The sequence below is a fragment of the Podarcis melisellensis genome, assembly GCF_964234715.1.
Source record: "Podarcis melisellensis genome assembly, chromosome: 3".
Classification (NCBI taxonomy): Eukaryota; Metazoa; Chordata; class Lepidosauria; order Squamata; family Lacertidae; genus Podarcis; species Podarcis melisellensis.
The window spans coordinates 105,373,451-105,390,742 of record NC_138530.1 but is presented as its reverse complement, the minus strand read 5'-3'; the positions used below and the strand labels follow the sequence as shown (position 1 = coordinate 105,390,742).

At 42.0% G+C, this 17,292-nt stretch overlaps 1 protein-coding gene and 1 long non-coding RNA gene across 8 annotated transcripts in view; one reads left to right on the top strand and one right to left on the bottom strand.

Annotated features, from left to right (window-relative positions):
* LOC309367424 overlaps nucleotides 1-4,721 on the bottom strand; it is a 243,625-nt gene extending 238,904 nt beyond the window's left edge. Inside the window, exon 1 of the long non-coding RNA XR_014167160.1 lies at nucleotides 4,623-4,721. This is a non-coding gene — a long non-coding RNA (uncharacterized lncRNA). The remainder of the gene's footprint in view (nucleotides 1-4,622) is intronic.
* MACROD2 (mono-ADP ribosylhydrolase 2) overlaps nucleotides 1-17,292 on the top strand; it is a 987,478-nt gene that overhangs the window by 859,458 nt on the left and 110,728 nt on the right. For 5 of the 7 annotated variants that reach the window (XM_081906344.1, XM_081906343.1, XM_081906340.1 and 2 more), the window contains exon 10: nucleotides 10,087-10,140. The exons of the other annotated variants lie outside the window; for them this stretch is intronic. In XM_081906344.1, coding sequence (XP_081762470.1) covers nucleotides 10,087-10,140 — 54 coding nt within the window. The remainder of the gene's footprint in view (nucleotides 1-10,086; nucleotides 10,141-17,292) is intronic. 7 annotated transcript variants of the gene reach the window in all.

Genomic DNA, 17,292 nt, shown 5'->3' with positions numbered 1-17,292 from the left:
GAGACATCTCCTGTTTGAATCTGTTAAGGTAGCCATATATCTAAAGCCAGAGTATCCTCATTATTACAATGGAATATAGCTCTGCTCTTATACCTTAAGAACAAGTCAGAGGCGAAACCATTATAAGGTCACTGACACAATCATGTACGCAAATTATCTGTGAAACAGGATCATTCAGAGTCAGCTGTTCAACTCTTTGTAGTTTGTCATATACAGGGCATATTGTTGCTAACCTCAAACCTCCAGCACCTGCTCTCCCCAAGCTTATTTATCCCATCCTAGATTCTGTGTAACAGTATACTCAGATCCGTGGATTGCCTAGTGCTCCTGTCTTACAGCTTTATGCTAGAATTGTTGCTGTGATGAGAAAGTATATAGTGAAATGGAATCAGTAATAGCTGTAGAGATGCCGGCAGCAGTATTTTCCATAAACAGCAAGTGCAGAAAGAATGTGCCATTTTGCAGTTCTTGCTGGAGAACTAAAAGGAAGCAGAGACCTAGGAGTAGGTGCAAGTGAAAGCTGCTCAGAGCTTTAGTCCTTAAAAAGAAGAACACTTGTTCTCAATCACAGAATCTTGGGAGGAAGTTGAAATGGGGGGGGGGGGGAAATTACAGGAGCAAAGCACTTCCTTGTCTTCAAGAAAACATCTTCACAGCAAGTCAAGCATATAGCTCACAGCATCTTAAAAAGCAGAGACATCACCTTGCCAACAAAGGTCTGTATAGTTAAAGCTATGGTTTTCCCAGTAGTGATGTATGGAAGTGAGAGCTGGACCATAAAGAAGGCTGGTCGCCGAAGAATTGATGCTTTTGAATTATGGTGCTGGAGGAGTCTCTTGAGAGTCCCATGGATTGCAAGAAGATCAAACCGATCCATTCTGAAGGAAATCAGCCCTGAGTGCTCACTGGAAAGACAGATCCTGAAGCTGAGGCTCCAATACTTTGGCCACCTCATGAGAAGAGAAGATTCCCTGGAAAAGACCCTGATGTTGGGGAAGATGGAGGGCACAAGGAGAAGGGGACGACAGAAGACGAGATGGTTGGACAGTGTTCTTGAAGCTACCAGCATGAGTTTGACCAAACTTCAGGAGACAGGAGTGCCTGACATGCTCTGGTCCATGGGGTTACAAAGAGTCGGACACGACTAAACAACTAAACAACAACAACAAATCAAAAGGTTATCTGAAGTACCACTAAACCAACATATCCTAGCAAACCAGGCAGGCACTGTATGGGCACTAAATAGGATTATCAGGCTTTTATAAAAGCTGTGCTGGCTTTATCTAGATCTATTTAGCATCTTGTTTCCTACAGTGCCGAAACAATATAAGCATCAGAAGCAGTGTGGTAAACCAGTGCTTCAGCAGATGGAAGAGAGGCTCACCTAAGGTGGAGGCGTGATCTTAATGGAAATAAGCTGAATTTGTTTTTGTTTTTCCCCTTATTACTCAGTGAGTGATTAAAGCAGCTTTCACCAACCTATCTCGCTTTGCATGTCATGAGTCTATCTCATACATTAGTTTCACCTTTGAAGTTGAATTACTGAAATAAATGAACTTTTCCACGATATTCTAATTTTCCGAGTTTCGCCTGTATGGCAACCATAACAGAGAAGAGGAAAGTGAGCAGTGAGGTTTCCTGGAAACGATATGTATGAGGCTGCAGGGGGATGAAATGCAAAAGACATCATCATTTTCTGACTATTCCATAAGAAGATTTTGAGAGTCACACTTAAGTCTCTAGGCTTGGTTTGTATCGGGTCTCATGATGGCAACTCCTGGTCTCATTATATTGTGTCTTCAAGCAATGGTGTCATCAGAGTCTCCGTGGAGATCATGGTCTGCACAATCTTTTTCAGGACATCTTCATCATCCCTACCTTTCAATTCATCTGAAAGTAATATTAATCTTTTTTAAAAGAGAGGGAAAGAAAAGCACCAGCAGAGAAGTCAAGGACTTGAATGGACTTGCCAGAAAATATATATTCCTAGAGGAGGTTCCCTAACAATACAAGAACAGCATGCAGACATTGATAAGGGTATTTGCCTGTTTTGTGATAGTACTGAAAACTTCCCTTCTCCTGGGTTTTTGCTCCAGCACTAAATTTACATCCTTTCTACAAAAGTAATAAAAAAACCTGATGAAAATGAACACATTTCCTAAATGATTCCATTCTGCCTTCTCTTTTTACCTCCTTTTTCTTTACTCTTTTGTGAACGATTCTCTTTGTTCAGCTTCTTCGCTCTGATTTGCATATAAAGACACTTATAATTATTCTGGGCTGTCAAGATATTCCCTATCTCCAGAAGAACCTGCAGTTTTGCACAATGGATATGGTTACATGGTGCCATGTCAAAGAGCATGGGGCCACTGTGCTGGCTGTCTGACACTCAGATTACATTCAGAAGGGATTCATGAATGTTCGGCTGTATTGTTGAGGGGTTATTTCATATCGTACATGTTCATAAAGTGGGGAAGTGGGCATTTCAAACAGTGATGATATTGCTGCCTTGCCTGGGTTTTTGAATGGATAGGGCTCTCACTGTGTTCACAGGAATGGCACACTTTTCTTCAAGGAGAAGTTAAGTTCTAAAGAAATATGTTTTAATATGTGAACCTTTTTTATTTTATTTTATTTTATTTTTAAAAACCAACCAAACACACAGTAAAGAATAACCAGGAAAGAAATTGGTTTGTCATACTTAAGACACAGATATTTCTTGTTATTTCAAACCCCACATATTAATAAACCCCAAAAGACATTTCAGATAGTAGAGCCAAGTCGAGTGATAATGAAACACAATGAATGTCACACCCTAGTGTTTTACAGCAACTGCCGTACTAGGTATTAGGGAAAGGACCTATTTCATATGCATATTTCATAAAGAGAGATGCCAAGAAAGTAAGTTGAATGGTCTTGCTTGACTCCTGAGACTAAAGTCATGTGAAATCTACATATCAAAGATACAGGCTAGCTTTCACAATCTCGTGGATGCAAACAGTTGTTTCTAAGCAGCATTATTTAATAATAATGATTGTTTCCAGCTATTTTGGTTATTACAGTGACTTTTGTCCAGAGGGACTCTAAAAAACTATCTGAAAGGTATTGGTGGTAGCAGTAGCAGTAGTTAGCAGTCACTGATTGAAACATTTTAATACCGGACGCGGGTGGCGCTGTGGGTTAAACCACAGAGCCTAGGACTTGCCGATCAGAAGGTTGGTGGTTCGAATCCCCATGACGGGGTGAGCTCCCGTTGCTCAGTCCCTGCTCCTGCCAACCTATTCAAATTCAAAAGCACATCAAAGTGCAAGTAGATAAATAGGTACCGCTCCGGCGGGAAGATAAACGGCGTTTCCGTGTGCTGCTCTGGTTCGCCAGAGCAGCTCCCTTGGCCAGTAAAGCGAGATGAGCGCCGCAAACCCAGAGTTGGTCATGACTGGACCTAACGGTCAGGGGTCCTTTTATAAATTGCTCATCAGTGAAAATATTCCTCCCTGTTTTCATTGGTTTCTGTAGCAGGATCGTTCTTTTGCTGCTTCTGGTCTTGACTGCCTTCCATTCCCTTTGGAAAGGAGAACATGGATACATCACAATTGTTTGTCCAGGTAGTTGAGAAGAGGGAGTTCGTATTTCTCTCCAAATGTTTGATTTTCAAAACCGTATTATGAATCATGTGAGCAAGTTGACTGTCTATATATGAACATTCGTCACTCTGCCTCCTGAATGTCAGTATTTTGCAGGATTCAATTACATAACAGAAATGTGGGTTTCTGCAATCAAAGTAGATCAAGATGTTCTTGCGCAAGACATGCAGTTTTTTAAAAGGACAATTTAGAGTTAGAAAAATGGTGGAGAAATGCGCTAAAAAGTATAAGATAAACAGGAAGACATATAACCACAGTGCATGGATGAATTCAGGATGAATTCGCAAAACACTTACCCACAAACAAATATGGTGACTTGAAATGTAGAATGGAGAAATAACCTCACAGAATTTTAAACGGCTAATGTGTACAGAGCCATAGAATTAATACTTCATGACATTATGTGCCCTTCTTTAACTCCACCCTGTTGTAAACAAAAATTGCCCTTTTCCCTTATGGGGTATCCAAGAGCCCATATAGAGTCCTAACATAGGTTCCCTATTGGTAGGAGAGAATAACAGAGGCCAACCAGAGAATACTGAGAAGCAAAGCAACTAGTAAGCTTGATCTTTATTGATCTGTTGCAACAGGGTGCTCCCCTCACCCGCAGGAGAGGAGGAGAGACCCAGAAAAATGGCATGCAAGGCCTTATAAAGACTTTTGAAATTCCCATCCTGTAGAAACATCATACATACATCACAGAAGGGGTGTAACCTAAGACCACTCCTCAGATACATCACACCTACATAAGGCGGTCTAAAACAGAACATTTGAATGTTGTTTTTTCTCCTGTCCTCCTTTATCTCCTGTCTGGCAGGTTACTTGATTGGATTGCCTGGAGAGCCTGGCCATTCTTTTGTAGTGATAAATACTTAGTTCCGTGGCCAGGTCACAGGCTCACACCCTATTGAAACACAGACATACCCTTAAGACAGGATTTGTGAAGGAAAAGACAATGGGGAGGTTTCCCACTTTGACCTTGCAGAGAAAACATTTGGTCAGTTTAGGAATCAAAATGGTTCCAGGTTGGCCTTCCTGTGCTGATCTATGTATGTGCTTGGTTGGTACACTTATGAACATTACTATATCTAAGACCTCAAAATTCCTATCACAACCCCCCCTCCCAAATAGCTGCCTTCTTCCCCTTCATTCTCTTCTCCACTCTCATATTTCCTTCAGTTTTACAGTGAATAAACTACCAAATACAAATTTCCTATTGAAATAAATGCTTGATAATTTATTCAGAGACACACTGAATTTACATTTAGATCTTTGTCACCTAAGTGCATTACCCATTTCTGATTTACAAAAAATCCCTAAGGCTAGAGTCACTCAGCTTTTGAAAATGTCCCCCTACCCCCCAATCAATCAGTGACACAAAATAATTGTGTATGTAAGAATGGAAATAGTTGCTAGGCAGAGAGTCAGGTTCTTGCCCTGTTCATCTGTTTGTGTCAGAGCACTGAGAGTAGTTTCTACTTATGAAACATTATCTCAGGGTTTATGAGACATTTCCTTTCTGGTGGCATCTATGCATGGGTGTGTTGCAATTGGCTAAATTTGAATAAAAACTCATACCTAGCAGCACCAAAAGAGAACACGAAAGTGGTAGAATAACCACCTTTCTTAGCCTGTATATTCACCATACCTTCAAAACACATTTGAAGTACCTTTCCCCCCTCTAAGAATTATGGGTACCGTAGATTACCCCTCAAAGAGTTACAATTCCACCCATAAATCTTTGAGGGAAAGAATGTGATTCAAATGTGCTCTAAAGGTATAGTGTGTGTACAGCCCTGCTGTAATAATTTTGAAAGGGGTTAGCTTTGTTAGGCTGTTGTAGCAAAAACAACAAAGGCACATTACAGACTAACAAATTTATTGCACATGAAAGCTTGTCTCATAATAAATTGGTTTTTAAGGTGTCACAAGACTCTTTGCTGTCTTTGAAGCTGTCTTCAAAGAAGCTGCCTGCCTGCTTTACTAGATTGTTCATTCCCTTTTCTTTTAATATGCTAATAATGATGAGGAAACTGTGGCCCTCCAGATGTTGTTGCACTGCAAGTCCCATCATCTCTGACCATAGACTATGCTGACTGGAGCTGATCGGTGTTGGAGTCCAAGATCATGGAGGATCACAAGTTCCCTGTTTCTGTGATACAGGGCTAAAGAGAAGTATAGAAGAGATCTGATTTCCCTCTAACTTTCACCCCTCCTATAATTTGATGGTCCGCCTTCAATTTCCCACCCATTTGCTGTCTCCCACCTTTTAAGCTCCTCAGTAGTAACTCAGAAAGAGCAGGGAATGGTTGCAGTTCTACCACCAGACATTTCAGTTAGCAGTCCCAAGTTAATCACACGCTGTTGCAGTGCTCCTTAGTATCATATAATTTAAGGCCTTGAACTTCAGCTCATGGATTGGGGCCTATTATTGGGACACAGCAACAGTACTGCCACCATACAAATATATGGCAAAAATTTAAAAGTGAGTCCTCAGATGTATACTAAGGTGACTGGAATCCTATCAGAACTTTGTATGGCATCGCTGGAGTGATTCTGTTGTTTTTCTCCAAAATGCAAGGTCTTTGTGCCTCCGTATCACTGGTTCTTCCGCTGCCACTTGAATATTTATGGGGAAAGAAACACAAGTAACTGCATATTTATTCTTACGGTAGAATCTTTGAATGGAGGCTGTGATCTGAGCAGACTGGAACAATTTTGTCTTAGTTTGGATGCATATGGAATAGAAGCTTCATTTATACTGAGTGTGAGAAGACGAGACTTATCGCTCCCTGTGCATTCTGTCGCAAAAGGAGCAATGCTGCATGTAAAAGGGTGCCATCTCAACCATGACATAAGACAAAAAAAAGGTGTTGAACTTCTTAGGAATTGACTGCTAGGGATTTCTGTTTGGAATAGCTTCAAATGCTGCAAAAACGGACTTCGCATGTAATGAGACCAAAGTGTAAGGATGCTGTTACTAAGCAACTAGGAAGAGTAATTGCACAGATGCTGAGGTTCGGGACTACAGTGCACAAAAGAAACATTGCTTTTTAATATAAACTGTCACAGGAAGTTGGATTAAACCGGACCTGCATTCGTATTAGAAAGGTTATGGAAGACAGGGTATGTGAAGTCAAGGAACGGCAATTGTGTTCCTTTCTTCACTGTCTATTAGTGATCTGCCCCAAATATTTACCTCACTGAGGTCTGAGCACTGACAAAAGAGGCTCCCTCCAAGCATGAACTCAGCCTTCCGCAACCTGGCGCTGTCTAGATGTTTTTGGTGTCCATTATCGCTACTGGGCTGGGCTGGCTGGAGCTGATGAGAGCTGTTGTCCAGCAACACCTAGGGAGCAGATGGGGATAACTCCATTAAATTTGTGCTTTGAAATTCAAGGCAAATGGCTCCTGTCCATGTCCAGAGCAAGGCATCCACGCTTTCAATGGGCTGTCCCTTTTGCACACAACATGCCATTATGTACTGGCAAATGTACCACAGGGATCCTCTGTTTGGCAGTTCAGAGGGTGCCAACCCAAGTGCCAAATATGGTTCAGAGTTGGCATGGCTAGGTGTTGCAGGCCTACAACTCCATCATCCCTGCTGGATGGAGCTGATACGAGTTGGAATCCACTAACATCTGGAGGACCCAGGTTAGCCACCCCTGGTTTATAGGCTACAAACCCCACTGTTTTACTTACTGATTTGAGCTCCAGTGGGTTTCAACTTTGACCTTGAGCATGTGGCTATTTGCTTATTGTCTTTTGGAGGAAACAATCGTTTGGATCCAGACTGAATTAGTTTCACTGGCAGTGCAATCCTATACATGTCTACTCAGACTTGAGTCCCATTGAGATCAATGAGGCACATGCCGAAGTAAGAGGATACAAGATGTCTGCCTCATTTACCAACTGAAACCAATAAGACTTGAGCCACGACTCGCTATTCACACTTATACGCCCTTGTCGTTATAAAACAAACTCAAAGTGACTTACAAAAATGGTCGTACAATGCATTTAAAAAACAGTTGAAATTACCAAGATCCATTCCATACAAGAAAACCAGAAGAGCAGGATAGTATGAGACCTATCGTACCTAACTTAGTTTGGATCGAGCCCAGTGAGAAAAAGGGACACGCAAACTGCCTTGGGACAATATGACTCTTCTAATAACTGGCTCCTGGGCATGTAGTTGGCTGCTTCTTTTTCTTCTTTGGCATGCTGCTTTCAAAACGATCACCTGAACATTCTGCCACATGCGTCAACTGAATGACAGAGCACCAACTTCAGGTTTGTGCCTGCGAAGCAGCATGCAGACTGTGGCTTAACTACAGGCACACCAGAATTTTGGCCGACAAGAGGGAAAACCCAGCCGAGATACACAATAAGCACTTCAATATTTCATTTCCACCCATCTGTAGTTATGTGTGACTGCAGCGACCAGTTCTAATCAAAATTGAGAGGATAAAGCTGGTTTTTATCTGACAAAATGTGGAAGAGATTGATGAATAGCGATAGCTCTCTCTTGCCAAGTAGAAGTTGTAAATGGGACTAATACAGTTAAGCCTCAAACTTTTACCATTATCAAATAGATGCAGAATTCCACAAGGACAGGTTATAATTATGCGAAACTTCGCAGCCGATATACATGGGATAAATACAGATCAAGGAGATCTAGAATGAAAGACATAAGGGCTTCTTGACACCCTATTTGACATGGATATCCTTCTGTTTTTACCAGTTAGTTTTTACCACTCTGATTTGCTAGCCTGATGTCATATTTAGCTGTAGCTTGAATCAAGTTGTAGTTTAAGTTGCAAGTTTTATTAGTTATCTGCTATTAAGAAATTCCCAGTGTTTAATTCAATTTTAGCACGGGTTTCAGTTACTTGAGTGGTACATAAATTTTTATATAATCCCACTAGTGTGTTAGGTTAAACAATTGGTCAAGACACTATTTTGAACAGTAAAATAGCTCAGCAGGACATGTAAAGAACTGTAAATGCCAACATGTTTGTCAAGTTGTTTTTTTTTAACAATGGCATCTTACCTTGCCTCATGATGTTTTTTCCTTTGCCTTTCTATTAATGTAGTTTATCTGCCCTAAGCTAAGTAGAACGTGTTGTGGAACATACTTTCTCATTCTTTAAGTGTTTGCACACAAACATATCTGAGTACTCGTTTGATATACACATGTGAAAGGGGGGCAATTGGGATAGCAGGCTAAGGTGGGAACCGAGAGAAGAGACATCTGGGAACTGATGGGAATTAAATGAGTGGAAACAAGAGAACTGTGACTGAAGGAGGAGGAGGAGGAGAGAGAGAGATGAAAAGGAAACTGGAGAAAGACAAAACAAGTGTTGGAAAAGTAAATGAAAGATGAGATTCAGCAGTGCAAGGAGCAGCTGCTCTTCTCTAAGGATGTAGGGGATATATAAACACAAGGACCCCTCCTTAGAGCAGAATCGAGTGCATTTGTCATGTTGCTTCTGTTCAAGTAATTTATTTGGTTAAGCAGACGCTGCCCTCCGAGAGGACATCTCAGAATGCTTATGGGATGTGGGCTCTGCATAACTCAGCTGAAAGCAGTAAGCCAGCCCGGGTGAGAGAAGACTGATTGCCGGACTTAATGTCCAATGGGGGCAAGAGTTTTACTATTAAAACACTGAGGGTTGTGCCCACATGGGTTGTGCCAATTCATGTGCCCACATGAAGATCATGGAAATGTCCAGGCAGTAGCTTTCCACATACCTGCCTTGACAAGCTCTGCCATCCTTTCTTCACACACATTCACCATTGGTTATGAAGCATGTTGACATCACAGATTAATGTGGATCCTCTAAATCTTATGAATTGTTTGAAACCAGAATGGACTAAAGCACCAAGTATATCTGGTTCCCCCTTAACAAGTTTTTGCTGTCTTTGCAAGCATGGAAGTTACGCCAAACTATGACTTGAATGAGCCCTGAGCTTAGGTGTCTCTTCTCCATATCTCATGTGCCCTCACTGACTTCCTCTATTGTGGTAAGTAATCATTGGCCATACCCAAACTGGGTTTTGGTTTGCGTGAACCATAGCTTGCCTGCAAACCGAACTAAAAATCACAATCAAAATGTGTTTTTAATTCCACTTTTGGTTTGTGCAAATAATAGTTTGTCCACTTCAGGTATTTTGGCAAACATTAGTTTTCTGGGAACCCAAAGTTTGTTTATATAACTCCAAACCATCCAAACCATGGTTTGATGTTACATCTGAAACACACCGTTCTTATCTTCCATGTAAATGGTATTTTGAGAATGTTCCACATTTATTAACATATATGAGGTAAAGAAGTGCCTTAAGGTCAGATTGCAGACTTGATAATTATGCAGGTTTGTGCCATAGGTTCTCAGTAGTTAGGTCGATCTAGCTAGCTACACTTTTGTACCATTTATTTTAACAGATTGTTGTAAAGCAATAAGAACAAATAAGGCAGTGCATTCTGCAAAAGGAAACAGTAAGTAAAATACCCTGTGCCAAAAAATGTTTTCATATTTAAGACTGCTAAACATATGTAAATTGAAAACAGGATTGTCACCTCTTACTGTACTTAAGCAGTATACAGAAACTCATGTTACTAATTAGTAGATGTATTACTACAGCAAATATGGTGTATAAAAGTAAAATAAATTAAAAGGAGTGGATGAAATTGAACAGGAATAGGAAGGCTAACATTTTTCTTTTGAGTGTAATGGGTATAAATGGATCTATATTTAAAGGGTGTAGTATATGGTCCGCATATACATTAAAAGGGCTGCCAACATTCTAGAAAGGCGTTAGAAAGTATTATCCTGACTTTCTTCCATCTGACAGAAAATATTGTCCATAATAAGAAAAGCACTGGACTTTCTAAACCATGGCTGACTAGAAAGGACTTTTCTATTTTTCCTCCTCCTGAAGTTTAGACAGACTTATTATCATCATCAGGCTGCTTCTAGGCTGAGACATTTTTCTGAATACTGAGGTATTTTAAGAAGACAACTTGTAGTGGATTAATAGGAATTTGATGAACCATGATACACCTAATATATTAGATGTCTAAAATGATTTTAACCTTATGAGCCATCTGTACACTGTTTCAGAATGTCTGTTTTCTCACGGAGTTTCCTTAAAAAAAAAGACCTAGTTCACAGTGGCAAAACTGTCTGAGTTACACAACTTCATACAGCTGCTATGGTGGAGTGGTGGTCACATTATGGACTGCACCTCAATATAAAAATAATTCTTTCCACATAGAAATGGACATGTCTGACCAAAGGGTTCAAACTTCCAGCCACTTTTCAAACACTCTGACCAGACTCTCCCTGGGAAAAGGAAGGTGAGAGACTCTGCAGCCAGATTTTGGAGTGTGTGGATAATCATTTTGCTGCTTGAAGAGGAGTGCAAATGGTCCTTACCCCCATTATGATTTTTTCCTCAAATTGTGAACTTGAACTGTGGAATGAAAATGTGCATATTAGGGTCAAGTATTGTAGAATTTCTCATAACTAACTCTTCACAAAAGTCAACAGAAATTGTGCAAACTCGGTGCTAGCAGATTCACAACCTAAATGTGACAATAAAAGTACGTAACAGAAAGAACTGTTTTCAAAGATGCGCATGCTACCAGGCCCAACTTGTTCATTGCAATAACTACCATATTTTGTGCTCTATAAGACACACCTTTTCCCTCCTAAAAAGTAAGGAGAAATGTGTGTGCATCTTATGGAGCGAATGCAGGCTGCACAGCTATCGCTGAAGCCAGAACAGCAGGAGGGATTGCTGCACAGTGATCCCTCTTGCTGTTCTGGTTTCTGGGATAGCCACACGAAGCCTCTTCAGGGCAGTGAGAGCATTGCTTTTGCTGAAGCCAGAACAGCAAGAGGGATTGCTGCGCAGCGATCCCTCTTGCTGGTCTGGATTCTGGGATTCAGAATATATTTTTTCTTGTTTTCCTCCTCAAAAAACTAGGTGCATCTTATCTTCGGGTGCGTCTTATAGAGCGAAAAATACGGTAATGACTTGAAGGATAAAAGTGCCCATGAGGTTAAATGTATATTTGCGTCTAAAATGCAGGGTGAGATGGGTTGCTTTGTTTTGGTTTCTCTTTTTATATAAACACACACACACACACATGCGCGCGCACACACACACACACACACACACACACACACCATCAGCTGGAGGCTGATAACTAACAGCATCAGAGCCAGCATGGAGAGGGTTCTTTGTTTGTTTTTTAATCCTTCCCCGCTGCCTCCTGGAGTCTTGAAGAAAACCCCTCCTCTGAAGCTAGTATTTGCTTTGGGGAGAAATCCCCAATTGCCATCAGTCAGAGGCATTTTTAATGCTTTTGTCTAGTTTGGTCCACAATGATACCTAAAAGCAAGTCAGCACTTTATAGAAGCCCAAAACCTTGAACTATGATGATTAAGTGGCAGTATCCACTCATGTTTCCATATCTAACGGCACCATCCTATACATATCTACTTGGGGATAAATTCCACTAAATACAAAAGTATAATATCCCAAGTAAGTGTGCAACATAAGAAATGCACCATCTATTTTTGTATTGAATGTATTGTTCAACTTATGCACACATACAAACATACACATAATTTTATTTGTATACCATGTTTCCATAGTTAAAACCAATAATAAATTCATAATTACCAACATAACAAAAGCAGTCAATTCATAAGCAATAAATAAAACACCAAATGTTCACAACCAAATTAAATAATTTCCACATAAATCAAATTAAGATCTAAAAGATTAAAAAAACAGAAACAGAAACCACCACCCTCTCAGAAACCCCTGCTAACCAATGCCCCAACCCAAGAGTCTGTTCAGCAGTTTCAGCCTCTGTCAGAGCCCCACCTCCCAGTCCAGGTGGATAAATGCCTGCAAGGCTGGGAGCAGGTCTTCCAGGACTCGCAGCCAAGATGATCATAAGAATTATTTTTAAATGGTAGCTCTTAGTTTTAATTGTGTTCTTCCTTCCCCAAAAATGAGGTTGACAGATGAGGCCTAATAAGAAAGAGATTGAAATGAATGAGAATGCAGGATATACACTCCCTCACACGCATGCCTATATTTTCGGCATAATCAGAACATGTGGTGATGCTAGCAGATTTCTCCAGTATTTGCAGATGGTGTGATTTGCTTTCATGGTTAGGTTTTATAGGGTATGGATTTTCTCTTACTTCAGCATAGCTGGTTACACTGGGGATTCCCCCCTTGCTCCTGAACGTGGAAGGAATACGTACACAAAAATCATAGCCTGAATCTATGAACGCAATGAATAGTTAATGCAACATTGTGTGTGCAAAAACGGGGGGTAAATTCCATCAATATGAGTTGACTTTTCGAGAGCAGATACCAAGATGAACATAGAATCTTGCTCAAAGCCCAATCCTTAGAAAAGCTAACCTGGATAATATCCACAGATGACATGGGTAAAAGTTACGCATCCTGCTATAACCTTCCCATTTTTACAAGCTCCTAGAAGAATTTCACAATGCTGTTGTGTGAGTGGCAAGCACTGCATCGGAATTATTAGGAGAGTATGCCACTAATGCTAGGAATTTAATGAGCATTAACCCCTTAGCCTTTGCAGCCAGTGTGGTGGGGCTCACCTGTAGCTTACCTTGAAGGCACTGAGATGGAGCAGGGCAGCAGTGAGGCTGGGACTGTGTTGATGCCCTGGTGGAGCCAATCCAGCACTCCATCAGTGTATCTGCATGGCTATGACCTTCCTGGTCCCCCTGCAGCAGCTCCCAGGTAACTTGCAGTGACACTGGTAATGGAAAGGCAATTTCACCTCACTCCCTCAAACCACCAGCTGCTACTGGGTCTTATTGTAAATTCTACATGACATTTCATTTTGGTTTTATTCCAGTGGTGGGATGTAATTGGATGCTAGGAGATGATTTATGATTTATGATTATTTATTGTTTATACCCCGCCCATCTGGCAGAGTTTCCCCAGCCACTCTGGGCAGCTTCCAACAAAAGATAAAAATAAAATAGTCTGTCAAACATTAAAAGCTTACCTAAACAGGGCTGCCTTCAGATGCCTTCTAAAAGTCTGGTAGTTGTTGTTCTCTTTGACGTCTGGTGGGAGGGCGTTCCACAGGGCGGGTGCCACTACCAAGAAGGCCCTCTGCCTGGTTTCCTGTAACTTGGCTTCTAGCAGCGAAAGAACTGCCAGAAGGCCCTCGGAGCTGGACCTCAGTGTCCGGGTGGAATGATGGGGGTGGAGATGCTCCTTCAGGTATACTGGACTGAGGCCGTTTAGGGCTTAAAAGGTCAGCACCAGCACTTTGAATTGTGCTCGGAAACTTACTGGGAGCCAATGTAGGTCTTTTAAGACCGGTGTTATGTGGTCTTGGCGGCTGCTCCCAGTCACCAGTCTAGCTGCCACATTCTGGATTACTTGTAGTTTCTGGGTCACCTTCAAAGGTAGCCCCATGTAGCGTGCATTGCAGTAGTCCTAGCAAGAGATAACTAGAGCATGCACCACTCTGGCGAGACAGTCCGCAGGCAGGTAGGGTCTCAGCCTGCATACCAGACGGAGCTGGTAAATAGCTGCCCTGGACGCAGAATTGACCTGCACCTCCATGGACAGTTGTGAGTCCAAAATGACTCCCAGGCTGCACACCTGATCCTTCAGGGGCACAATTACCCCATTCAGGACCAGGGAGTCCTCCACACCCACTCGCCGCCTGTCCCCCCAAAACAGTACTTCTGTCTTATCAGGATTCAGCCTCAATCTGTTAGCCGCCATCCACCCTCCAACCACCTCCAGACACTAGCTCCAGATGTATTAGATATTATCCTTCCTTCCTCATGTCTGTGAGTTCAGCAGACTGCAATCCCTTTGCAGCTTAAAAGGGAAGCTTAGATAGGCTAATGTTAGCCTTTTAGTTTAGGTAATCCTGGATGCTTTAAGGCAGACTGGATTCTCCTGATATTTCTCCATTCTTTCCCCTTTAAAATAACAATCACACCGAAAACAATATTGTAAAAGGTAAAAAAAAATAACATTTACTCAGTATACTGCTTGAAGAGCAACAGATACAGCAGCATTGTTCAGGCAGGCTTAAAATGGTAATTCAGCTACAAAGACATACTTAGAAATGGAGTCTGAGTTTGGAGCTGAGACATGTAGATGTTGTCACGTTGCAGGCATGGAGAAGAATCATAGAATCATAGAATCATAGAGTTGGAAGAGACCACAAGGGCCATCGAGTCCAACCCCCTGCCAAGGCAGGGAGAAGGATATATAGTAATTTACTGTGAGCCTTAGCTCTTCATGTGCCTATTAGGCAAAACATGAATTGTTCGTTTGACTGCATTTAAATAGGCCACACAGACTGATGTAGCTGCATAGGCCGATTGCATGTTCTGTTACACACACACACACACACACACACACACACACACTTAGGAGGATCTTCTGGGTCATAGAGCCCTAGTAAGGCTTTGATAACCTGTGAGGAACCTAATGTTGACCTAATGTGCCTGAGAGAGCAAAGGATGACAGGAGCTGAACAACAAGTTACAAAAAGGAGGAACGGGCTTGGTCAGAAGGACTCCAGAAAGCTCTCCCAGTTTTTGCTGTTATAAATCTGCTGCTTCCTCAAATGATATGAGCCACATCATCTTAGACTTTCAGTTTTCAACTTGGAACTCTTAGACCCTGCTATCAAATGCCTACCCTATTGTAGGCATCACAGTCATAGGCATCACAATTGTTGACAGAGAGAAGAGAGGCCTTTGCATCAGTGAGCATAAGGAACTAATGTACATCTTATAACAATCTAATGCAATACAAAAATGTGATAATGAAACAAAACTTTTAAATAAGCAAACTACATCGAAAAGTAAAGGTAAAGGTAAAGGTACCCCTGCCCGTACGGGCCAGTCTTGACAGACTCTGGGGTTGTGCGCCCATCTCACTCAAGAGGCCAGGGGCCAGCGCTGTCCGCAGACACTTCCGGGTCACGTGGCCAGCGTGACAAAGCTGCATCTGGCGAGCCAGAGCTGCACACGGAAACGCCGTTTACCTTCCCGCTGGTAAAGGTAAAGGTACCCCTGCCCGTACGGGCCAGTCTTGACAGACTCTGGGGTTGTGCGCCCATCTCACTTAAGAGGCCAGGGGCCAGCGCTGTCCAGAGACACTTCCGGGTCACGTGGCCAGCGTGACATCGCTGCTCTGGCGAGCCAGAGCCGCACACGGAAACGCTGTTTACCTTCCCGCTGGTAAGCGGTCCCTATTTATCTACTTGCACCCGGAGGTGCTTTCGAACTGCTAGGTTGGCAGGCGCTGGGACCGAGCAGCAGGAGCGCACCCCGCCGCAGGGATTCGAACCGCCGACCTTTCGATCGGCAAGTCCTAGGCGCTGAGGCTTTAACCCACAGCGCCACCTGCGTCCCCACATTGAAAAGTAGCATTCAACAATTATTAGAGTAGTATAAAATAGTATCAACATATAAAAGTTAAACAGAAATCCACTCAACAGTTACAATAAATAATTTCTAAACTATAATCAATAAAACACTTCTCTTGGCCTTCAGTTCAGGCTTTAGTTTATCAGCACTGTTTATTTATTTTGCAAGTTTTGTGTCATGCTTTTCTTTACTTTTCTATTTGCATTGTATGCTGTCTGGCGGTTTGGTAAGGTGGTTATGAAAATGTTTCAATGAATGGTTGGTACCTTAAAGGTCTTTTCCCACTGACTGCTACAACCCAGTCCACTGTTCTGACTTAGCAAAGACTTTCCTGCACTAGCCTTACCTGTAGAACGAGAAGAGAAACTTAACTGGATCCACTGGCTGTTCTTTGTTTTAAGTTGAGTGCAAAGGACTTCTAGGGGTGTGTTGTTGCTGTGGTCACCCTGTGGCTTTCCTTTGTGCTGTTCCATTTAGCTGCAGGGCACCTTGCCTTGTAGTTGTAAGGAAATGTTTGTGAAATAGCCCTACAGATCTGAGGATGCCATGAGCGCCATTCAGGGCATTCTCACGCTCCCTCACATATTGCTGACACAATCATTGCAAATAACATAGCTAACAGATTACGGCTCCCAACAGCTTTTTTTCTTCTAATCAGAGATATGTTCAGATATACAGTGATGCCTTGGGTTATATAATAATAATAATAACTTATTATTTATACCCCGCCCATCTGGCTGAGTTTCCCTAGCCACTCTGGGCGGCTTCCAATCAAGTGTTAAAAACAATACAGCATTAAATGTTAAAAACTTCCCTAAACAGGGTTAAGTACTTAATTCGTTCTGGAGGTCCGTTCTTAACCTGAAACTGTTCTTAACCTGAGGTACCACTTTAGCTAATGGGGCCTCCTGCTGCTGCCGCGCCGCTGGAGCACGATTTCTGTTCTCATCCTGAAGCAAAGTTCTTAACCCGAGGTACTATTTCTGGGTTAGCAGAGTCTGTAACCTGAAGCGTATGTAACCTGAAGCATATGTAACCCGAGGTACCACTGTATATTCTTTTAATGCGATAAGTAGTATAGTGTGTTTTCAAATTCCACACAGAAATATAAGCATGCATGACACAGGAAGCAACTTAGAAGTTTGTCTCCGCACTTGCACAGTCAATTCCCTTCT